This window comes from Podarcis vaucheri (assembly GCF_965113315.1).
Source record: "Podarcis vaucheri genome assembly, chromosome: 13".
NCBI lineage: Eukaryota > Metazoa > Chordata > Lepidosauria > Squamata > Lacertidae > Podarcis > Podarcis vaucheri.
The window spans coordinates 54,834,210-54,856,602 of NC_138751.1; the positions used below are offsets into that span (position 1 = coordinate 54,834,210).

The following is a 22,393-nucleotide window of genomic DNA, read 5'->3' on the forward strand; positions in this document are numbered from 1 at the left end:
GCATCTGGCTGGACACCTGTACTTCATACAAAGGCTGCCTCTTCTGTGTGATATTGGTCAGCCTTAAGTTCCTTGAAGAGATTCTTATCACTGCAGGTGATAACCCTGTTGAACAACTTATGTTCTGGAAATGGGGAAACAAAATGCGCAGAGCAGACAGTCTCATTTCATAAGATGTGTTGTGTTTGTATGAGGGAAGAGAGCTGATGCTACTTTCTTCCTGCTCCTTTGAGCATGTTGGCAGTGTAAGTAGGTGGTTAAAAACAAAACATATTGTGCCATACTTCAAACACTACTGTGTACTTGTGACAATATATGGGAGGTAACTGATTATTAAACGGCTGAAGTTGTAGGTGTTAAGCATACATCCTGCTAGTCAAATTCAACCCACAAACTTTTGCAATCAGACAAAACACCTGTAACTTTCAAGTTCTTAGTAAGATGAAAATTTCCAGTTGCTAAAGGCAGTTTTTACCCATGCATTTTCAGACACGCTTCCTATTAAAAAGTTGTCCAGTCAACAAGGCTGGGATCACCACAGGGGCTACGTTGGCAAATCTGTTCTTAGAATTATTTCCCAATTCCATGCCTCAACATCTAATTCGGTACTTAAGTGCTTAAGAAGACAGGTTTGGGGTCAAAGCGAATGCTACTTGGCATCCTATGTGATGAAGCCCCACCTTATACATACTTTAACCTGTGGCCCTTTAGTGCACTTTATTAAATACCATTGAGATAACTGGAATTAAATCCAAATACAGAGTTTAGAAGAGAGGGAGCTTCTGAAAAGCCTTCTTTTCAATAAGGCAATAAATCATCTCACTCAAATTACCCAACTATGCTCCAGTAATCACAGATTGCGTCTGTGATAAATTCTGATTTTACAGACAAATTGTTTGCAGAAAAGAAAGTTTTGAAGGCTAATATGGTGTGCTGATTTAAAAATTGGGAATGGACAGCCGTCATAAAAAGCAGCCGCAGCAGCAAAGGGCATGTGGAAAAGCCCAAAGGCATGAATCAAGCATTGTGGTGAGCACTGGCACACAGATTTCTTCCCTCCTGCCCTCTTGTGTGACATCCTATGGGCCTTCTTTGGTTCAAAGCTTTTGGGGAACAGCCCTGGCGGAGGAAGTAGCAAGGCTTTTAGAAGCAGCTGTAGGATTTTCCCCAAAGCCCTGTCAGAACAGGGCTCTAGCCCCTGATGGAGAGACTCCACCAGGCCTGATCCCGAGAAGCCCAACTCTGGCTGGGCAAGGAGCCATGGCCATCTGCAGTGAGACAACCCAACCAGGCCAAGCTGGCATGATGTTTCAACTCACTTCCAGCTTCCCTGGCCATCTCATCTTTCCTTAAAGGCATCTGCAGGCATGACTATGGAGAAGCTCTTGACTAGGGCTGGGTGATACCTGCTTTTCAATATAACACCAGCTAAATATTGCAATACTTCAATGTATCACGATGTTTGACAAAAGGCTGAAACTATGTAGAGGTGAATGTGGCAATGCCCTGGCAACTGCTACTACTTATGGGCCTGACAAAATTTAGATTTTTTGTGCCAGTTGTATTTTAGCGCCAGGGGAATTTGCATTTCTTTTATAAAGCAGGCCAAACCTGTAATAATGGATAAAATTTTACAGAGTAAAAAATGATTAAAGAAAATAAACATTTTTGCAAGGAAAACTTGATGCATTTAATTATATGAAAATGTATTCAGTGATAGCATGCTTCCACTATAACATTACAGATATAAGGAGAATATATTAATGTTAATATATTAATTTGTTATTAATAATAACAAATGTGTGAGAAAGAAAGGGGAGCATTGAGAAGAGTTCTAGGTGAGGCAGAGGGTCTGGAGGAGAAAATGAGGAGCACAGAGACAACTGCACACACACCACAAACACACCAAGTAAGAAGCACATGCAGATGGGGAAAAGAGGGAAGGGGCCAGAGCAGTCTTTTCTTTTCTTTTCATTTGAAGCAACTATGGGGCATGTTTCTCTGCAGTTTCCTTGAGACAAAGGGGGGGGGGGAGCTACTTTAAAGTTAAGAAGAGGAGCGGCCACCTGCCAGCAGAGAGAGACTGGGTTAATTTAAAACTGAAATATCACCCAGCCCTACTCTTTACCTGGTGAAAGACAGCACTGCCATGGTCACACCTGTGCCATCCTTTGCATGGCAAGGAGAGAAAGGTGGATTAAGTGCTGCCATGCTGCTAATCAATATTTGATCTTGGGCAGCGTTGCTAATATATGCAGCTAAAGTTCTCGCACAGCAAATACTCACACGGGGACCTGGATGCCCAGCGGCTCCACCTTTCCCGTTTTCTCCCGGCAACCCAGGAATTCCTGCATTTGAATCTGGCGCTGGCAGTCCTGGAGCCCCCGGTAGACCTGGAGGACCTGGCGGTCCAGGGGCACCCTAGATAAATCAGATATATTCAGATTAAGATTTTGCTCCTGTTCCCTCAGCAGTGGACTCGCTGGGACACCCTGAGAAGCTGATGTCTCTCAGCTTCACACAGCACAGCACAAGAACAATAATACAGTGGTGCCTCGCAAGACGAAAAGAATCCGTTCTGTGATTCTCTTCATCTAGCGGTTTTTTTTTGTCTTGCGAAGCAAGCCCATTGACGGATTAGCGGATTAGCGCTATTAGCGGCTTTTAGCGGCTTATCAGCTTATCGGATCAGCTGATAAGCGGCTTAGCGGCTTGGAAAAAGGGGGGGAGGAAAAAACCCCCGCAGGAACTCGCAAGACATTGTCGTCTTGCGAAGCAAGCCCATAGGAGATTCGTTTTGCGAAGCACCTCCAAAACGGAAAACTCTTTCGTCTAGCGAGTTTTCCGTCTTGCGAGGCATTCGTCTTGCGGGGCACCACTGTACTTGTTTACTTCAGAGAGTTCCTACAATGACAATGGATGTGAAATGCCTTATTAAAGTGCTATAAGTAATGAGAATGCGTTGGATGTTCTTAATCCAGGCCATTGAATTTGGTTAAACTTTCAGAAAAAGCCAGAATCCCCAGAGTATAATTTTCAGGTTAAGAATCCACAGGACTTTGTCAGAGCAAACTGATCTCGGTGTGACAGTGAACCAATTAGTTCTCAGGCTCCTCTGTCATTTCAGGTGTCATTTAAAGGGAGGTTTAGACTAAGGTTACCAGACGTCCCCGTTTCCCAGGGACAGTCCCCGGATTTACAAATCAGTCCCCTGACAAAATCCATCTATTTAGTGGGAAGTTGAAAAGTGTCCCCGGATTCATGAAAAAAATCTGGTAACCTTAGTTTAGAACACAGTTTAGTCCACTGGGTAGCGTTTATTTCATAGCCTATGTCGTGCTTTCATTGGTTTTTGACTGAGGTGAGGGGATTTATGGGATTCTGGAGCAGTGTTTTGTATATTGCGGATACCATCCCCTTGCCGTGTCCCTCCGCTGTCAGGAAAATGTTTTTGAAGGAGGACGCCTTCACTCCGGTGTGGCTCCCCTTTATTACACAAACAGCCCAACACCAAAACCCCACTGACAGCATACGAATCAATATGGCTATCTTGACCCAACAGAGCACTACCGTACAGGTTTTTCTCTTATTGTGATGTTAGTGTCTTATCTCTTTAAAGGAAAGCCTTTACGAGTTAGCAGTAGCCATCAGAAGCTACGTACCCTTGGAAATTCCATGTCTCTGTCAGAGTCACTCGAGCCAGAGGCCTCCATTTCCACTCTTCTCTGAAACAAACAACATTAATTTTAGAATATTGTTAGTGGGATGTGACCTCCACATCCCAGTAATTCTCTTCAACATTCCTTAAAATTCCTCAGACATTTTCCCTGAGCGGGGATGTTCTAATTTGCCTCAAATTATATTTCAGGTGAAACTAGGAGGCAGCCTAACTCTTACTCCATGCCAGATAATTTTTCCCAGACTCACTGGAATTCCTTTGGCTTTTCTCAATAGTCATCAGATGATTATGCCGAAGCAGGAATTTTGGGTGAAATTCATTGATGATAACTCTAATATTACCCTGTAGAGAGACGACACTGGCATTCAACTTCATAAAGGGCCAAAAACTTAATACCGGGAGCCCTGTAAGCCACACCTGAGCACTTTGCTCTCTGCCTCACTGTGACAACTTGCAGCTCTGTCATTACCTTAATAAAATCTTATTAAAAAGGAAAACCAAACCAAATTAGATAAACACAAAGAACAGACCAAAAATCAACTCGCTTGAAGTGCCAACTGCCTGGGGAAACAAAAATATATTTGCGCTGACAATGCAGGCGCTCAGCAAACTTCCCTGGAGAGAGCATTTCACAGCCAAGGGGCAGCCACTGAAAAGGCCTGTCCTCTCGCGGCCACCTTCCATGTCTGTATTGGGGGGCGAACCACCTTGTAGGAGGCGCATGGAGTGTGAAGGCTAAGCTGACACCAGACTACATTTGCTCCTTCATCTGTGGACTAATGATGTTCCTGTCTGCTGTCCCTGCCATTCCCTGCCTTGCTTCACCTTCAGGCACTTTTCGTCCCAGAGAAAAACAGGTGTGCCAAAGAGGAAGAATGGAGGGCCATGGTGACTGGGGGGTGTCTGTGTGTGTCGAGGGGGAAGAATCATTCATGAATCTGCCCCACTCACATACAATTCCAAGTGCTGCATGTCTTATATTGACATGAAAATCCACCACCTCCAGTGCTCTCTCACTTTGGGCACTTTTCTGCCTCCCTGGCTGGCTGGGGACAAGAGTGCCTGAACTGAGGGTAGGGAGATAAGGTGTGGGGTGGCGTTTGTGTGCGTCCGGCATTTGATGTCAGACTTAGGCATGCTCTTGCGCTCTGCTTTACATGAGAATGAGGCAGGCAAATGAATCACCAAGCCAAACTTCCACCACCACGTTTACTTTGAGCCAGGTTTCTCTGCCTGCTCAGCTTGGCCATGCCTATTCCCTCCAGACGCCTCTCAACTTGTCTCCTCTCTGAGACGTGGGCTGTTTCGTGTGACGTTTCACCACCAGAAGCTCAATGCAACATAAGGCTGGAGAGACAAACAAACAGAGGAGCTGTTCCACATAACAAGCGCTCAAACTCACAAATCCCCTGGATGGAGCAGGTGGCCCAGGAGGCCCCGGAAGCCCAGGGGGGCCTGGGAGTCCCATGCCAGCATCGCCCTAGAACAAGAATAAATATGGTGAAGTTGTGGGGGGTTTAGAACACACACGTCTGTTTAATGCACACCTGCCTCATGAGCCTTGCTGAGAACTGGGTGGGTGAGCTGAGGGGAGCTGACCCCTCTCAGCTTTGTACACCTGTGTGCAGCACCAACATAGATGAGACTTAGCAGACCTACTAGATGTTTTTGTCTAGTCTGAACTGCATTTTTATGGTACATTTATTGTTATTTTAATTCAACAGTTATGGAACTTTGGTGAATAGTGGTATATAAATATTTTAACTACACAAATAAGGTAAACTCTTGAAGGCCCACTATGAAAAGTATGCGATACGTTTTCATAGAATTGTAGTAGAGTTGAAGGAACTCTTAAGGGTCATCTAGTCCAACCCCCTGCAATTCAGGAATCCCAACTAAAGAATTCCCGAGAGATGACTATCCAACCTCTGCTTAGGGAGTTCATTCCACTGTCCAAGAGCTCTTACTGTCAGGAAGTTAAGTTTTATTCTGATTAATATTGGCTGGACCCCAAGCCACAGTTGCCTTAGCTTCCATGAAGGTATGCAGAAAAGGGTGTAGCCCAATAAAATGGGACCCATTTCAGAAGTTGTGGTCTCAGAATGTAGACCAGGTACTTGGAGTTCAGCTGACTGCCTGGGTACTCAACTCTGGTTATGTGTCTTGCTGGTGTTAAAGACCATGTAGACATTTAAGCCCATTGCTACATACTGAATTTGCTTCTGTAACGCTGCTACAAGCCTTTTAAAATGCACTCTCAACATCGGCATGTCATGTGGCTTCCTAGGAGATGTGCAGTCATGTGTGGGACCATCTTTCCCTACATGGAAGAAACATGGGAGTGCCTTCTTCCAAAAGCTTCTGTCATAGGTGAAGCCACCTTAGTTCACAGGATGCATCAGTTCACATGACCCATGATTCTCATGGCAATGAAACACCACTGTTTTTTAAAAAAAATCAAAGCAGTGCCTACCTTTTCTCCTTTAAGGCCAGGTTCCCCCTTTAGCCCTGGAGAGCCCTGAAGTCCTGGTTTACCCTAAAAGAGAAGGTATATTAACATCCCCTTTCCATTAGCATTATTCTGTACTAAAAGGCTATAATTAAAGTAAGTCTGGTGCGCCAGCAATCCCCTTCCCCCTGCTGCACCAGCCAGTGTGCCAGGGAATGGAATCATATTTGGTTCCAGAAGCATCCCACCTAACCTGGGCTGTGGTGGAGTCATATGGACCAGCAGCCAATAGCTCGCTGACTGGCTCCAGTTGATGGACCACCATCATGAATAGCACTGATCCCAGTTCAGAACAGCTGAAGGAGGTTCTGTCTAATGAGGACATTTCCTGGAACCCATATGCCTGGGAATAATATGCTGGTGAATACAAGGCAATGTGCTGAGTACAGAAATGGACTTTTTGAATCATGGCAACAACCTGCAGGTCAATGATATTTTTTTTATGCAGAATTGAGCACGTTGAAGTGGTCTTGTAAACATATGCCCAGAAAATTTCCTAAAAACATCTTGCAAAAATGGGTTGAATGGAGACTTGAAAAGTTGCCAAAACATGTGGAAGGATTCAGAACATCTGTTGTTTGATATACCCACATCAATTAATAGTAATACTGCTTTATCTTGTACTTCAGTATATAAAAATGGTTGTGCTGATTGGCCTGTATTCAGAACCTCCATATATTATTAATTTATTTGATTTTCATAACTATCTTCATTTCTTTGAGGAGGAGGAAATCTCTCTACAAGGCAGCTGTAGTGTAACTTCCACAATTACAATTGCCTCCTCCTCTTGCGGCCAACTCACTTCTGGGAGAGGATGGGTCAAGTGGCAATTATGCCAGCAGAAGGAATAAATGCAAGAACTAAGTTCTCTCCCACTACGAAGTGGGACCAGCTTCCGAAAAAGACTAAGGGGGTCCAACATGACGTCCTTACTCCTGACATCATGTGCGTAGCGTTGCGAGGCGTCAGAAGGTGGAGTTGAACATGGCGGCAGCGTAGCCCCAGAGGCTGGTGGGCCCTCTCCCTGCTGCACAAGGGAAAGATAGGCTTTCCAGTGAGTAAGGGATAGGACTTCAGTGGTCTGTATAGCCCATGAGTAGCAGACACAAAGTAAGTTATACAAAACTGGAAGCATGAGCACATTTGCTTAGTTTGCATAATCTATAGAGGACAAAATTTGGATTTCCAAGGTACAGACTGCTGTTTAAAAAACAAGATACAACATATACACTCTTGCCCATTCAACACCATACCAATAGCCTATGTCATTTGCATAATCTATATAGGAAATCGGAAATCTTGATTTACAGTATTGTTTTAAAAATTTTCAGTGAAGTTTGTAATATTAAGAAAAATACAGTATCAGAATAAAAGTAAGGATTTCCAGAGAAGTTATATCCACAATTGCTATTTATAGAAGGAAGGGCATGATCCAGATAAAGCTAAACACCTCCACGTTCAAATTTACAAGGCCCTTAATGGCTTGGATCCAGGGCTGCCTCGTGCATTTATTTCTGCCTGCTCACTAAGGTCTTTGTGCCCCCCCCCTTGACTCAGATGCATGGCCCACATCTCCACCAGGAGCATTTCCTGATCTTATAGCTTTAAGTGATTTCATGTTTACTGTGTTTCATCTTATTGTACACTGCTTGGAAGCTGCAGTGTTAAGTGGTATACAGTGGTGCCTCGCAAGACGAAAAGAATCCTATCTGTGATTCTCTTCGTCTTGCGGTTTTTTCGTCTTGCGAAGCAAGCTCATTGATGGATTAGCGGATTAGCGCTATTAGCGGCTTTTAGCGGCTTATCTGCTGATCGGATCAGCTGATAAGCGGCTTAGCGGCTTAGAAAAAGGGGGGGGAACCCGCAGGAACTCGCAAGACATTGTCGTCTTGTGAAGCAAGCCCATAGGAAATTCGTTTTGCGAAGCACCTCCAAAACGGAAAACTCTTTCGTCTAGCGAGTTTTCCATCTTGCGAGGCATTCGTCTTGCGGGGCACCACTGTACATTGTTGAAATAAGTAACTAACAGAATGCTTGACATTTTACTCATATGGGGAAAAGCAGAATGCTTTGTTGGCAAGAAAGAGAGAGAAAATACCTAGCTTCCACTCAAATAATTTGCTGTCACAATGTGTTGTGGCTCTAAAAGGGTATTTGTTAAATTTCATGGAGGATATGTCTTATCGATGCCTGCTATACATGAACAATAGCAAGTCCCTGCTCAGTGAAAGCCTCTCTCTGGAATTTTTCTGTTCCTGGGGAGTGAACAGGGGGGAGGTTTGTTTTCTTTGTCCTGCTCACTGGATTCCTGGGGGCATCTGGACAGAAGGACTTGGAAACCAAATGCTGGACTAAACTGAAACACTACGTTTTATATACACAAATGCTGGGCACTTGGATAGTGTCATCCATACATATATCTAGGTTACTTACCGGTAACCCATCTTTGCCAGAAATGCCCTGAAACAGAAACAGAAACAAACTTTACAAAACCTGTCTGAAGAGATTAAAATCAACTGATCAATACTGGCTAGCATTTTATGTTGTATTAAGGATAACCTCTTCCTTGTTGCGCTGATAAAATAATTTTTTATCTTTGTCTCCTGCCTACTCTCTCTGCACCAATCCCCACTTTGGGTACCTATAAAACCTACATAACTACCACCAATTGCTGGTTCTCCCTTAAAATGGACTACTGCTTTGACAGAATTTGTCTCCAGCTTGCAGCCCAGCAATATGTGATGAATTGACATGTGTTACCTCTAAGTCTGGAGCGTGCCCAGTCCTTTACTCAAGCAACTCAACAAAGCAAGACATAGCGACTGTATCTGATTTTAGTCAAATGCAGACGGAAGCTTATTAACTAATTCCATATTACAAATCCCAATAGCTAATTCTGTGTACTGTCAGTAGGCAAATTCAAGATATTTTGGCACCTGAACCGAACCACAAAATGGCGCTTCCATCCTCACTAGGGAAGAAGAGGTGAGTGAAGATCTACACAGGAACAAGGGAGCATCAAAGATCTACATCATGGGTAGGCAAACTAAGGCCCGGGGGCCAGATGTGGCCCAATCACCTTCTAAATCCCGCCCATGGGTGGTCCAGGAATCAGTGTGTTTTTACATGAGTAGAATGTGTCCTTTTATTTAAAATGCATCTCTGGGTTATTTGTGGGGCATAGGAAGTCATTCATATATTTTTTTTCAAAATATAGTCTGGCCCCCCACAAAGGTCTGAGGGACAGTGGACCAGCCCCCTGCTGAAAAAGTTTGCTGACCCCTGGTGTACATCAAGATCTGCTGTCCCTCTGGATCCTGCCCCTGAGGCAGTCGCCTCCCCATGCCCTGTGGGTGAGCCGGTCCTGGACAAACGAGATAATCCACTGACAGATTTGCCACACATTTAGAGTGGTGTGCTTAGTGGTTGCGGCTGAAGAAATAAATGGGGTCTGGCAGCAGGCCTAGTAAGAAACAGACTGGGATGTGTTTGCCTCAAGCCGCCTGAGAAAATGCATCAGGTTTGCTCGGACTGCGTTGACATGTGGGCAGAAGGTGGAGCTGCTCCAGCCCCCAAGAATTCTGAAGCAGGAGCCAATATCAAAGGTGGCCTTCACTTGCTCCACTGGCAGCAGCCAGTGTCAAAACATGACTCTGGCCACTCGGACTTCCTCAGAACAAATTAGGAAGCAGCTCCCAGCAGTGGCTTTGGCTGCTGTTGGCACAGTTCAGGGTCAGTTTTGTAGCTACTTTTCCTTCCTGCTTACACATACCAGGAATGGGTCTAAAGTGCTGCTTTGATTGTATATTTGCTAAACGTGCTCAAGAGAAGTCAGATGTGTGCAAGAAGGCAATCTGTGTTATGTTGTTGCTGGTTGAAGGGCTTCAGCAGAGGAAACGGCTGAAAAGAACAACCCCTTGTGTGCGTACCTTTGGACATGGCCTTACTTGTCTAACTGCAAACCTCAAAAACGTATCCAATTTAAGCAACACCACTTTGATTGCCAGTTCGGCTTTTTGACTGCCACTCTTAACCACCTATTATTTTAGCTGTTTTTGTCCCATCTGGTGGGAGGAAGATGTTTTAAAGAAGGTAGGGCTGCCATATTTCAAAAAGTAAAAACTGAAAGTTGTTGATGCCCAAAACCCCGTGATTTTTTGATTGACTTGTCTAAGGTCCAAGACAAAGCGCTGCCTTTTGGAAATTCCCATCAAATGTCAATTCTGCTTTGGAAATCCCGGTAATGTCTGGGAAAATCTGCATGTATGGCAGGTTTAAAAGAAGGGGAGGGTTTGGCTTTCCCTCCTGATGGTTCATGCTGGACTTTAAATCACATGTATCCTGCTTTGCAGTGGACCAGGAAGGGCTGGGCTGGGACCTGCCATCATCAGGGATATTTGCAGCTTGAGAAGTGCCACTGAATTTTAGGAAACATTTTTAGCTCACTTCTAAATATAATAGTCTCAGAAAGTGAAAACTGATTTATATCATACGCGTGCTGAATGAGATTAGACAAGAGAGGGCAGACAACAACATTTAAAGGAAGCCAGCAGCAGTGGAAGGAGACTGAGGCAGCAGTGCCAAGAAGAGTCAGCACCTGGGACAAATGGTGCTGGTGGCAGCTAGCCAGGAGCAGCCTAGTTTACAGCCAGTTTACAGGCCTGGGGCCTGCCCTTAAAATCCTGGGCTTCAGGTAAGTGCAGGGAGGCTGGCTGGTCATCATCTAGAAGACCTCTGGGGTCTGTTCACCAGGGGATCACAGTATGGTTTCTTTATTTCTCCTGAGGCATGACCATGAGAAACTGGTCCCATGTTTGTTTAACCGAGCTGTCAATTAAATGAAAATGCATAATGCCAAACAAAAACATTTCAGACTGAACCTTCAGGTACTACAGGTTTCGAACTATGAGCCCTAGAGGTCAGTACCAGCTCCCTAACCATTGTGTCATGAAAAGAACTCTACTGCTTCCTTCAAATTACTGTACTCAATTTGCTCCTCAGCACCAACCTTTCCCTTTCACCCTTGGCTCCTTTGGGATGAAGGGTAGGATATAAAATAATAATAACAATATTAATAATGGAGTTAGAATCAAGAGTTTAGCTATAACTAATGCAGGATGATTAAAACGCCTCATTGCTTGGTAGGGTTCAGTTAAAATCATTTATCTCACATTGTGTCCATTTTAATTAGTGTCCAAAAGACTTCCCATTTCTGCAATTTTTTCACATACACATTCATTTAATACAGTGGAACATTGGTTGTGGAACATAATCTGTTCCAGAAGACTGTTTGACTTCCTAAACGCTCGACAACCAAGGCGCAATTGCCGGTTGGCAAAATCCATTGAAAAATGGAGAAACGCACCTCAGAAGCTATTTGACTTCTGGGTTGTCAGCATTCGAAAGCCGAAACGTTCAACTTCTGAAGCATCAACGACCAAAGTTCCACTGTACTGTTCTTCTTCCTCTTAGAAGCATTTCACTCCTTACCTGTACTCACTACCCTCAGCCCCTCAATGCCCTCACTGCCCTTTAATTCCACATGTTGTGGCAATCTGCATAGTGTTCTTCACAACATCACAATGTTCTGCCTGATGTGATGACATCACAGATGCACAAAGACAAAAAAATATTTTAATGTGTTTATTATTTAATGACATGGGTTGCCACAGCCAACGGAATTTAACAACATTGTGTGGACAAATGAGACCAAAGCAAATTAGGACCAAGTATAAAAGAAAAGAAAAATGTGCTAAAAAGAAGTAGAAGAGTTTGGATTTGATATCCGACTTTATCACTACCAGAAGGAGTCTCAAAGCAGCTAACATTCTCCTTTCCCTCCTCCCCCACAACAAACACTCTGTGAGGTGAGTGGGGCTGAGAGACTTCAGAGAAGTGTGACTAGCCCAAGGTCACCCAGCAGCTGCATGTGGAGGAGCGGAGCCGCGAACCCGGTTCACCAGATTACGAATCAACCGCTCTTAACCACTACACCACACTGGCTCACCCAGGGGAAGAGAAAAGAGTGTTGAATAACCTTGAAACAGTGCAAATGCACATCAAGGTGAGTATTTTTGTTAGCATTTTATGGTTGTGTCCAATTATGCTGCCTCACAAAACCAGAAAACACTTTGCACAGATCTAGTGTTCAGTGAGAGTGCAATACTTACAGGTTTACCATCCAGCCCAGGCTTTCCAGGAAGCCCAGGTTGTCCAACAGTCCCAGGTTCTACTTCATCCAGGCCTGCTTTTCCTGGTGGTCCTGGTGGTCCTTCCTCTCCCCTTTCACCTTTTTCACCTTTTTGGCCCTTCAGGTAGAAAATATACAGTTATGGCTATGAACCTAAACTTATGTATTTGGAACTCATCCCCATTTGGAACAAACGGGTTTGCTTCTGAATAAACATGGCCAGAACTGGACAGTGAACTTTATTTTTGTACTTTAAGGCATAACTGAAATTAAAGAGACTGTGCAACCTAGGTAAGGGATGCCTTGGCGAGGATGGGGTGGGGGTTGCAGCAGGGGCAGGGCAGGACTTCCCTATTTGCCACAAGCAGTGAAACAGGACAAGCTACCCCTGATTTGGAGTTACGTACAGTGGTGCCTCGCAAGACGAAACTAATTCGTTTCGCAAGTTTTTTCTTCTTGCGAGTTTTTCGTCTTGCGAAGCACGGTTTCCCATAGGAGTGCATTGAAAATCAATTAATGCGTTCCTATGGAGACCATCCGGGGACAGAGGGGAAGCGCCGCGCGCCTTCCTCTCTGTCCTCTCTTTTGAAGCAAGGGGCGGAGGGGAGAAGATCGCTTCTCCCCATTGCCGCCCCTTGGTTCAAAAGGGGTCCGGGGACAGCGGGGAAGACGCGCTGCGCTTCCCCACTATCCCCGGAGCTTCATTTTGCGAAGCAAGCCCATAGGGAAATGCGTCTTGCGAAGCGGCTAAGAAAACGAAAAACTCCTTCGTCTAGCGAGTTTTTCGTCTTCTGAGGTGTTCGTCTTGCAGGGCACCACTGTATATTCATGCACAATTGTGTGGAAGAAAGTTGTTAGTGTGAAACATCCCTGGCATACACTGCATTCCGTGGGAAGGGCAGCCGATTCCCCACACCAGCCCCTCCAAGGGCAACTTTAGACCACAATCCAAAACATGTTTACTCAGAGGTAAGCCCCACTGAGTCCAGCAGGTCTGATTCCCAAGTCAGTGGATGACGGATTGCAGCCTTACTCCTGCAGGAAACCATACTTGCCTTTTCTCTGCCTGTAACTTGCAGAATAGCATCACGAGGCTGAGGTGCTGTTTTTAATATTTCCTGAGCCATAGTGGTAAGTTCACTTTCCTCTTTTCTAATTTCTGTAGTGGTTAAACCTAAAGGGGGGGGTGGGAGGCAGAAATTGCATACGTCATAAAAATATGCAAGAGACTGCATAATAAAACATCATCTGTCAGGAATGACATAATGGTGTTGATTTGGTTCATCGGGGGGGGGAGCACTGAAAAAGATGACAGTAAATGACAATACCAAAAAAATAAAGCAAAAGACAAATTCTAAGCTGAAAACAACTGTGGGTTGTTGTTTTTTTAAAGGTAGTGTTTAACTAAAATCATCATAACACTCTAAGCTACAATTAAACTGACACAAGCAAAGAGTTTAAAATTACAGTGCCTTGTTCTTGGACTTTAGTTGGTCCCAAAGTTGCTTCTAAGAGATGGTGGCCTGAAAACTCCATCTCTTCGGAATGAGGTGCTGTGGTTGGCGGGGCGCCTACAGGTCCAGCTGTTGTTCCTTCAGATACGTTCTGAGTCAGGTGCTAGACAAGAATGCAAGGCAAATGTTATCTGGATATTATTACTGGGAAAACACATTGTTGTGAGAGGCAGAACATAAATCTGCGTGCTTCGTTCTTTTTCAAGGTACTTTTGGATCCATGACAATGCTATTTCCTCCCCTAAACATCACTTACTTTGTGGATAATAATCGAATAAATAATCAAAATGTGTGAAATAGAGGGTGTGGTTGGCCCATGGAAGTAACTCTGCTGAGCTAACACACCCAGTAAGTTAGACGCAATACCAGCGGAGGCTGGTTCATTAAGGCAATTACCAGTGGGAATTGTAAGCAAAAAGTGCAAAAGTTTCCTCCAAATTCACAAAACTCTTAAAGCCGCAGACTTTTCTGTTTCCCACACACTCCTGAGCCCTCCATTCAAACTTAGAGAGGTACATATTTCAGTCAATCTCCTGTTCTCTGCCAATCAGCTCTTTGCCCTGTTCAGCCAGTCCCAATCCAAAACATTGCTATGGCCAGCAGGTCCCTTCCATCGATCTCCAAGCAGAACAATTCCTTCTAGAGGGATATTTCCCTTGCCTGAAAAAGCGGACATTTTTATGAGCTAAAAACACCTGCCTATGAAAAACTTAGTGCAGTTGTGTTTGTTACAGGAGCATTTGCAAAGTGATCTAGGCAACAGTGGCACCAATAAGCAGCTTTATCTGCCTGGCAGCTGGGTTGTGTAAAAGTATGGGTCTTCATTTGCTTCACTCTATGCTTCCAGCTTTGGACAGCTTGCTTGGTTTTTGCAATGCTCCTGTGTGAACATCCACTTTCCAAAAGCATCTGTTGGGTGACTCTGCTGGCTATTATATACAGTCTTGAGCTCTGCTTTGGCATTTGGCAAGGAAGAACACATTGAGATCCAGTGAGCATTCTCTGCAGCCAGTATATAAATCCAGGGACTTGTTGGCATGTAGACACTTCACAGCTGGCAAAAACGTTTTAAGTTTTGTTAGCGGCAGCATAAATCTTGGGAAATTCAACGCACTGAAGTTCTCTCTAGCATGCCCTTTTAAGTCCATGGGTATTTAACATACCATTTTTTTAAAAAAATGAAGCTATGAATCCTCCTCAAAGGGAAAAAAAAACACTTTACCATTAAATTCTTACAGCTTTAAAAAACGGATCACTTCACGAGGCTTTCTGGCTTATGATTGTTTGGCTTCAAAATCTACACAATGTAAAACATGGGGTGATTATTGCACACAAAGAGCCTTAGTGTAGCTGTAACGAGGGCTTCACACAAACTGCTCTTTGTCTGGAGGCGGAATGAGGGGCAGAAGACAGTTGCCAAAGGAGCGAGTAAAGAGGCTACATATAGGATAGTACTTGTCTTTAAGCCACGAAATCACCTCCCATCTCAGCTTCATTCGTTGGTATTGCATTAGTTCAGTGTCTGCATCTGCTGGGAAAGTATTTTATCCCTCTGAAGTATCTTAAGGGAAACCCGTCAAGATTCAACTTGATTCCCTGATGCAATATACAAAAAACACCTGAAGCCTAGAATCTACACACTAGCACATTAGAGCGCATTATAGTTCATATTAATATTACTCCCTGCTTTAAATAACTATTATAAATAAGTTAGGCAGTGGACACAGGGAAAATCTTAATCTTTATGGAATCATTCACATTACTGGATAGGAAAAGCACAGTGTACAAAATGCATTTCTGTATATATAAATGTTTAGACTAACATAGTCTATCTTTATTTTTGCCTAACAAATAATTCTGATGCAATTCTGGAGCTCCCTGCTCTACGAAAAACAACTGACAATTTTTAAGGGAAGCAAAAATGGCTTGGTAAGAGTAGTAAAACTTGCCAGTGGGGGGGTGGAGATGGGATTCCACATATTCTATTCCATTTCAAGGTGATTGGGGCAGATTGTAGCAATGGTATACCATGGAAAGAAGTCATCACCCACCATTAATTAGGGTATGCTTCCAGGTGTCATTCCAATTAGCAACAATAGTGTCTAAACAGAAATTGCAAACAAAATATCTGACAGAAGAACCTACTGCTGTAGGTTTTGGGTGTCCCTATTGCTGTGATTCTGTCTCTCATACCATTACGAGACTGGAACGAGAATTTCACCCACTAGAACATTTGGATGGTCAGTCAGTGGCTGTCAGTCAGTAGCAGACCATTGTAAGTGGAAACATCCTAACTATCCCAAACTATTACTTGTAGGTACAGAGGACGGACTTTCTGGGAATGAGAAATAACCCTTTTAATGTCATTTACTTATTTATCTATTGAATTTATATACTGCCCTATGCCCAGAGGTCTCAGGGCGGGCATGAACCGTATTTACAACACAAACAACAGAAATGATGTTTTGAATTAAAGTTAAATTGGTATAATCATAAGCATATCATTTTGGCTTTGCCAGCTATGACTTTCAGTGCATAGAACATTATTTTGCACATTAATAGGAAGCCACTACAATAAAGCCAGAGGTGCCTACTTGAATAAAATATTGGGGGAGCCCAGGTAAGTCCCGCCCTGCGTAATTGTTCACATGACACGGTGCAGGCACACCAATTGAGCAGCAATGCTCATCAACTTTGCCCCGTCCCCGGCCCCCTCAAATATTTTATTAGGAGAGCAGGCGAAGACCCCCTGGCCCTTAGGAGTTGGCTCCAATGGATAAAGCTGAACAAGATCTAAATCATTCCTCTTCTTCCAGGCCATTATGCTGTTATCCACAGCAGTGACTAGAGGAGGAAGGACGGCTGGGAGCAGCGCAGAGAAAAGAAACTCCATGGAGCAGCACTGCCAGATGCCTTCATCTGCCCCAGCTGCAGCAAAACATGTTTCTCCCTTATCAGTCTCTACAACCACAGCAAGTGCTGTAACTCACCAATGGTTTGACTTCACTCCCAAAGGCACAATCCTCATTGTTTCCTGAGACAGACAGATGCCAACAACAAAAAGTTATGATGCCATGTATTTTTGTGTTTTTACACTGTCAATTGTCCTATGATCCTTGGATGAATGGCAGTGTAGAAATTTAATAAATAATCACTATCATAATACTTACTGGGGCTTGTGAGGGCTGAATGATTTCTTGCGTCTCAGAGACACCCTCCTGTTCTTGAATGCTGTTGTAGCCACTGCTTTCTCCTGAAGCCTATGAGAAACAGGCAGGCCACAATGAAGAATTTAGGTCATGCCCACATGAGGAATTCCATAAGTAGTTTGTGTGTGCAAGCCTTAGCCATTGGCATAGACACATGTATGTTCAAACCATTAATTACTTCATTAAGTAAGATAGAAGAATAAATCCTATCCATCTCTGATGCAGTCAGCTGTTGCTGCATGTGGTTCCAAGTTCATACTCAATGAACACAACCCTTGTAAAGAATCATTAAACCAAACATGCACCAAACAATTTAGCCTGTTGCAGCAAAAAGTAAGTGTGCAAGATCTTGCACAATTTCATCTCATCCATAACTGGTGAGGCGAAAACAGGCGCACCCCCCCAGCTGCTTTCCTACCCAGGGGGAGTGGAAATCAAGGTTTGTGACCCTCAGCTGAAGAGCTGGGCACACTGGGAGCTGTAAGCAACTTTTATAAAAAGCGAGGACTCCTGCTTTTGCTGTGGAAACAGCTGTATCAAAACCAAGCTTCCAATCCTTGTTGTAACTGCAGAAAATGCGTACAGGGAAGTACTCACATATGGGTCATCATCCTCACACTGGTCCTCGATAGCTCTTGGATCCGGTTTGATGGTGAGCTGCTGGATGGAGCCCTGAAAGGAAGCAGAAGAGCCAGTCAAGGGGACATTCTGTATAAGAAATCCCACCAAGAGCAGGGGACTGGACACTTTGGGTGGTGGCTGTTGTCTTTGAAAAGAACAGATGTAGATGAATTAACTGCGATATAAAGGACTGTGGGCAATGAAAGAAAAGGATGGGGAATTGTGGCCATTTTCAGATACCTAATGGCTGTCATGAGAAAGAGATTAAACTAAGAATATAAGGCGGCCCTGTTGGATCAGGCCAGTGGCCTGTCTAGTCCAGCATTCTGTTCTCACAGTGGCCAACCCGGTGCCCACGCGAAGGCTGCAAGCAAGACCTGAGCACAACAGCAGCTGCTCATCCTGCCATTTCCAGCAACTGTTATTCAGCAGTGTACTGCCTCTACTGAACTCCAATCCTGCTTGTGGCGATCACCAGTGGCGTAGCGGGGGTTGTCAGCACCCGGGGCAAGGCAAGTAATTTGCGCCCCCTAACCCGTGGATTTTAGCACTCAAGTGCGAGCGCGCCCCCCCCAGATGTTGCGCCCAGTGCGGCTGGCCCCCCCTGCACCCCCCACGCTACGCCACTGGTGATCACACAGGGTCTCCGGACGTTTAACGGTCTATTGATCCCTGTGCCACCACGGTGCTCGCTTCCCCGCTGCCACCAACCAGTTACTCTCTGGTAAAACACTGAGTCCAGTCAGTTGTTAAAAGTGAACAAAAAAAACCACCAAGTTTATTTTATAAACAAGTTTATGGTTTCTCAGATAATATTCCTTTCAGTATCTTAACTTTAGTTTCTTTACGGGCCTATACCTTCCTAATACCTTCTGACTATTCTCAACTGTTTGACTGGCTCCTCTTAACAAATTCTCTCCCTCTCTCACATCAGACTAGCCCAACCCACAGACTTATCTCCTCTGTCTCTTCTAACTCCAGACTGTCTTCTCAACCACCCTAACTCTAACTCCTCCAAAAAAAAACCCCTCTGCGCATAAAACCTTATACACAGTTAACTCCGCCCCCTGGGTTCCCATTGGTTAGTCATTTTACAATTAGTTAACCCTTTCCTTATGAACCCAGTATGATGTCACACACCTAGGAGGACCTTGGCAGAGACACATGCCCGACTGGCAAGTTCTCTCCCTCCTGGCTGGTTGTTTGGGAGCTTCAAAAGCTTTCTTCAGCCTGAACATCACAGCGACTGATACCAAAAGGCATTAGCACACTTACGAACCTGCAGAGTATTGGCAGTTCGTGTAGCAGAACTCAGTAGCACAGCGTTTTGACTAGCGTTTTACATATAATACACTCGGAGCATTCTGACTTAGCGCCTTCCTCTTTCTCATCAGGCAGCAAAGAGAAAGAGAACAAGGGACAATCGTCCCACTTCACAGAACACAGTAACACAAAACATCCTGTCTTCTTCACTTCCCACACTGTGGAATGAAAACATACACCGTCATGTGATAGACAACAATCTCATGACTGCAAACACGGAGCAAGAATCCTAACACAGGTTTGGATGTGGGCTGGGCCAGGGGGCGCAACTGGCGGAGCAGGAAGGCTTCCCTGAGGTCCACGCCCAGGCCATTTAAGCAGCCCATATTTGGGGTCCTCACCTGGGTTTTTCCCTCGTCAAGGACATAAAATCGCATATGAGTATATGCAAATTCATGTCCTCTTTTTTGAGTGGAACAGAAGACTCAATCCAGACCATAGGCGCCGACTCCATGGGGCCTGAGGGGGCCCGAGCCCCCTCAAAAATTCATTTTGGGGGGCTCCGCCCCCCCAATAATCTCGAGCGCCCCTCCAGCAGAGCCCCGCCGCCGATTGCGCGGCTCTGCTCCTCGGCTCAGCCTCCCTCTCGCCTTGACGTCACGGCGCCCAGCTACGGTCTGTCCGCCCCCCCTCTCCACCGACACCACCCCCAAACACACACACACACACACAACCTGCCCAGCGTGCTCCTAACGAGTGCCCACCTGCCAGCCTCAGTGTGGCTTCTCTGGTTCCTATTATGAATGTGATTTCTGCCTCTCTGTGTATAGAAGGCATCGACAAGGGTGTGTGCCCCCCTTTCTTTCTTTCTCTCTCCCTCTCCCCCCTTTCTCTCTCTCTCTCACACACACACCACAGAGAAAGGCGAGTGCTGGGAGGTGGGCGGGGGGGGAAGCGGGGGGTGAGGGGAGAGGCGGCAGCAGCAGCAGCGGGGAGTAAGGGAGAATAGCGATATAAAATCAATTGCGGCTGGAGGGTGAGCGAGAGTTTCAGCTGGGCTGTAGGGCGGGCGGTGAGGGGGGGGAGAGTGTGAATCTGTGGGGAAGGCGAGAAGGAAGGAGGGAGGGATAGGGGTGAGATTGAGAGAGGGGGAGGGAGGAGGGGTGGGGGAAGGAAGGAAGGAAGGGTTGGAGGAAAGGAAAGAAATGAATGAAACAGGAAGCAATGAGAAGAAGGAAGGATGGAAAGGGTTGGAGGAAAGGAAGGAAGGAAGGAAGGAAGGAAGGAAGGAAGGAAGGAAGGAAGGAAGGAAGGGAGAGAGAGAGGGGTGAGATTGAGGGAGGGGGTGGAAAAGGAAGGAAGGAGGGAGGGAAAGAGAGAGAGGGAAGGAAGAAGGGAAAGAAAGAAAGAGCAGGGAAGGGTTGGAGGAAAGGAAAGGAATGAATGAAACAGGAAGCAATGAGAAGAAAGGAAGGAAGGAAAGGGTTGGAGCAAAGAAAGGAAGAAAGGAAGGAAAAAGGAAGGGAGGGAGGGTGAGATTGAGGGAGGGGGTGGAAAAGGAAGGAAGGAAGGAAGGAAGGAAGGAAAGAGAGGGGAAAGGAAGGAAATAAGAAGCAATGAGACGAAGGAAGGAAGGAAGGAAGGAAGGAAGGAAGGAAGGAAGGAAAGAAAAAGCAGGGAAGGGTTGCAGGAAAGGAAAGAAAGGAATGAAATAGGAAGGGAGGAAGGAAGGAGCATTGAAGGGTTGGAGGAAAGGAAGAAAATGAATGAAATAAGAAGGAATGAGACGAAGGAAGGAAGGAAAGAAAGAAAGAAAGAAAGAAAGAGGGGAGCAGTGGAAAGAGGGAGGAAAAAAACAGGAAGGAAGGAAGGAAGGAAGGAAGGAAGGAAGGAAGGAAGGAAGGAGTACTTAGGCTATGTCTCTTGGGACAGGTTAGCTGAGCTCCTGAGCAAGCGCCCCGTGCCCCGCCTGCCCTCTTCGCCCCTCGGCCCCGTCTGCCTCCGCCCCCGACTGTATCAGGACCCCCGCCTCCTCCCCACCTGCTCCCTCGCCAGCCAGCCAGCCAACCGCGCGCCCTAGCCGGAGAGCCCCGGCCGTCCCCGTCGGGCAATCAGCTGGATCTCCCTTCAGCAGGCCGTGCTCACAACTCGGCCCAGGGACCCCCCAGCAGCGGATCTCCGGCCCAGCTGAAGAATCCGGCAACAAGCCCCCTCCTCCCCAATCGCTCCGCCGAAATACGCTCCAAAACCCCCCAGATAGGCCGCCGGCCGCCAAGTCTCGTGGCGCCCTGAGCGAGGGTCTCTCCCCAACACCGCCACCTCGAACTGTGTTCTCCCGGCTACCCGAGCGAACCAGCGGCAGGACCCCGGTATGGCCCCCCCCAATATTTTTTATAAGTCGGCGCCCCTGATCCAGACATACATGGATTGAGCCTAGAAAATCCTGTTGGCATCTTTGTGTTCTGTTCTGGTCACCACACCTCAAAAAGGATATTGCAGAGCTGAGAAAGGTGCAGAAAAAGACAAGCAACCTTGTCAAGGAACTGGAGCAAATCTTAACATTTTGGACACTATTGGGGGGGGGAGTAAAAGGGAACATGACAGAGGTCCATAAAACTATGCACAGTGTGGAGAAAATAGAGAAGTTTTTCTCTTCTCACACAACACTCAGAGTCACCCAATAAAGCTGAATCCTGGAAGATTTGGGACAGACAAAAGGGAGTATTTCTTCACACAGCACATGGTTAAACAATGGAATTTGCTACTACAAGATGTAGTGAGGGCTGCCAACTTGGGGATTAGAGACAATTGTGGAGGATAAAGCTGTCAGTGACTACTAGTCATGAAGACTATGCACTGCTATGGATAGGAATAACCTATTTCCAGTGCATGTCATAATTAAGTTCCATCTCATTTCTTCACTAATGTGCAACTGTTTTTTTAAAAAATAAAAGTCCATATGAAAATTTGAAAACACCTATTTTATCATAAAATAGTTAAATCTCAGTATATGCCTTTCTAAACATATTTTATATTTTTTTAAAAACCATTTTAAAATGCATTTGGGTGTGTTTTTGAGCAAAGGTCAGAGAAGTATGAAACAGAAGGGATAATTGCCTTCTGATCCCTCTATCAGAATGGTATGTGGAGATTGGATCAGTTCACTTAAAAATGCAGACTCTCCATCCCCTGCTAGGATTCTCTTCCCCACATACACACCCTTAGTAACAAATAGTTTGCCTTCCAGATGCCAGGATCAATTCTCCTTGTCTCAAGAACCATCAGGGCCGGCCCTACCATTAGGCGGAATGAGACAACTGGCTGAGGCAGCAGATGCTGAGGGTCAGGGAGCAGGCAGAGCTTTGTGTGCCAAGCTGGCTTGCTGCCTATTGGTGCAGTGGATGAAGG

General features: G+C 45.4%; 1 protein-coding gene across 3 annotated transcripts in view; it reads right to left on the reverse strand.

Moving 5' to 3' along the window:
* The window catches only part of COL15A1 (collagen type XV alpha 1 chain), a 127,395-nt gene that overhangs the window by 53,681 nt on the left and 51,321 nt on the right, over positions 1–22,393 (reverse strand). For all 3 annotated transcript variants that reach the window (XR_014212796.1, XM_082194712.1, XM_082194713.1), the window contains exons 4-13: positions 17,699–17,773; positions 17,063–17,152; positions 13,851–13,995; positions 13,434–13,552; positions 12,359–12,496; positions 8,622–8,648; positions 6,153–6,215; positions 5,082–5,159; positions 3,663–3,725; positions 2,287–2,421 (exon numbers count right to left, since the gene is read on the reverse strand). Coding sequence is in view for 2 of the 3 variants with exons in the window: in XM_082194712.1 (XP_082050838.1) it covers positions 2,287–2,421; positions 3,663–3,725; positions 5,082–5,159; positions 6,153–6,215; positions 8,622–8,648; positions 12,359–12,496; positions 13,434–13,552; positions 13,851–13,995; positions 17,063–17,152; positions 17,699–17,773 (933 nt within the window). In the remaining variant the exon portion in view is untranslated. The remainder of the gene's footprint in view (positions 1–2,286; positions 2,422–3,662; positions 3,726–5,081; positions 5,160–6,152; positions 6,216–8,621; positions 8,649–12,358; positions 12,497–13,433; positions 13,553–13,850; positions 13,996–17,062; positions 17,153–17,698; positions 17,774–22,393) is intronic.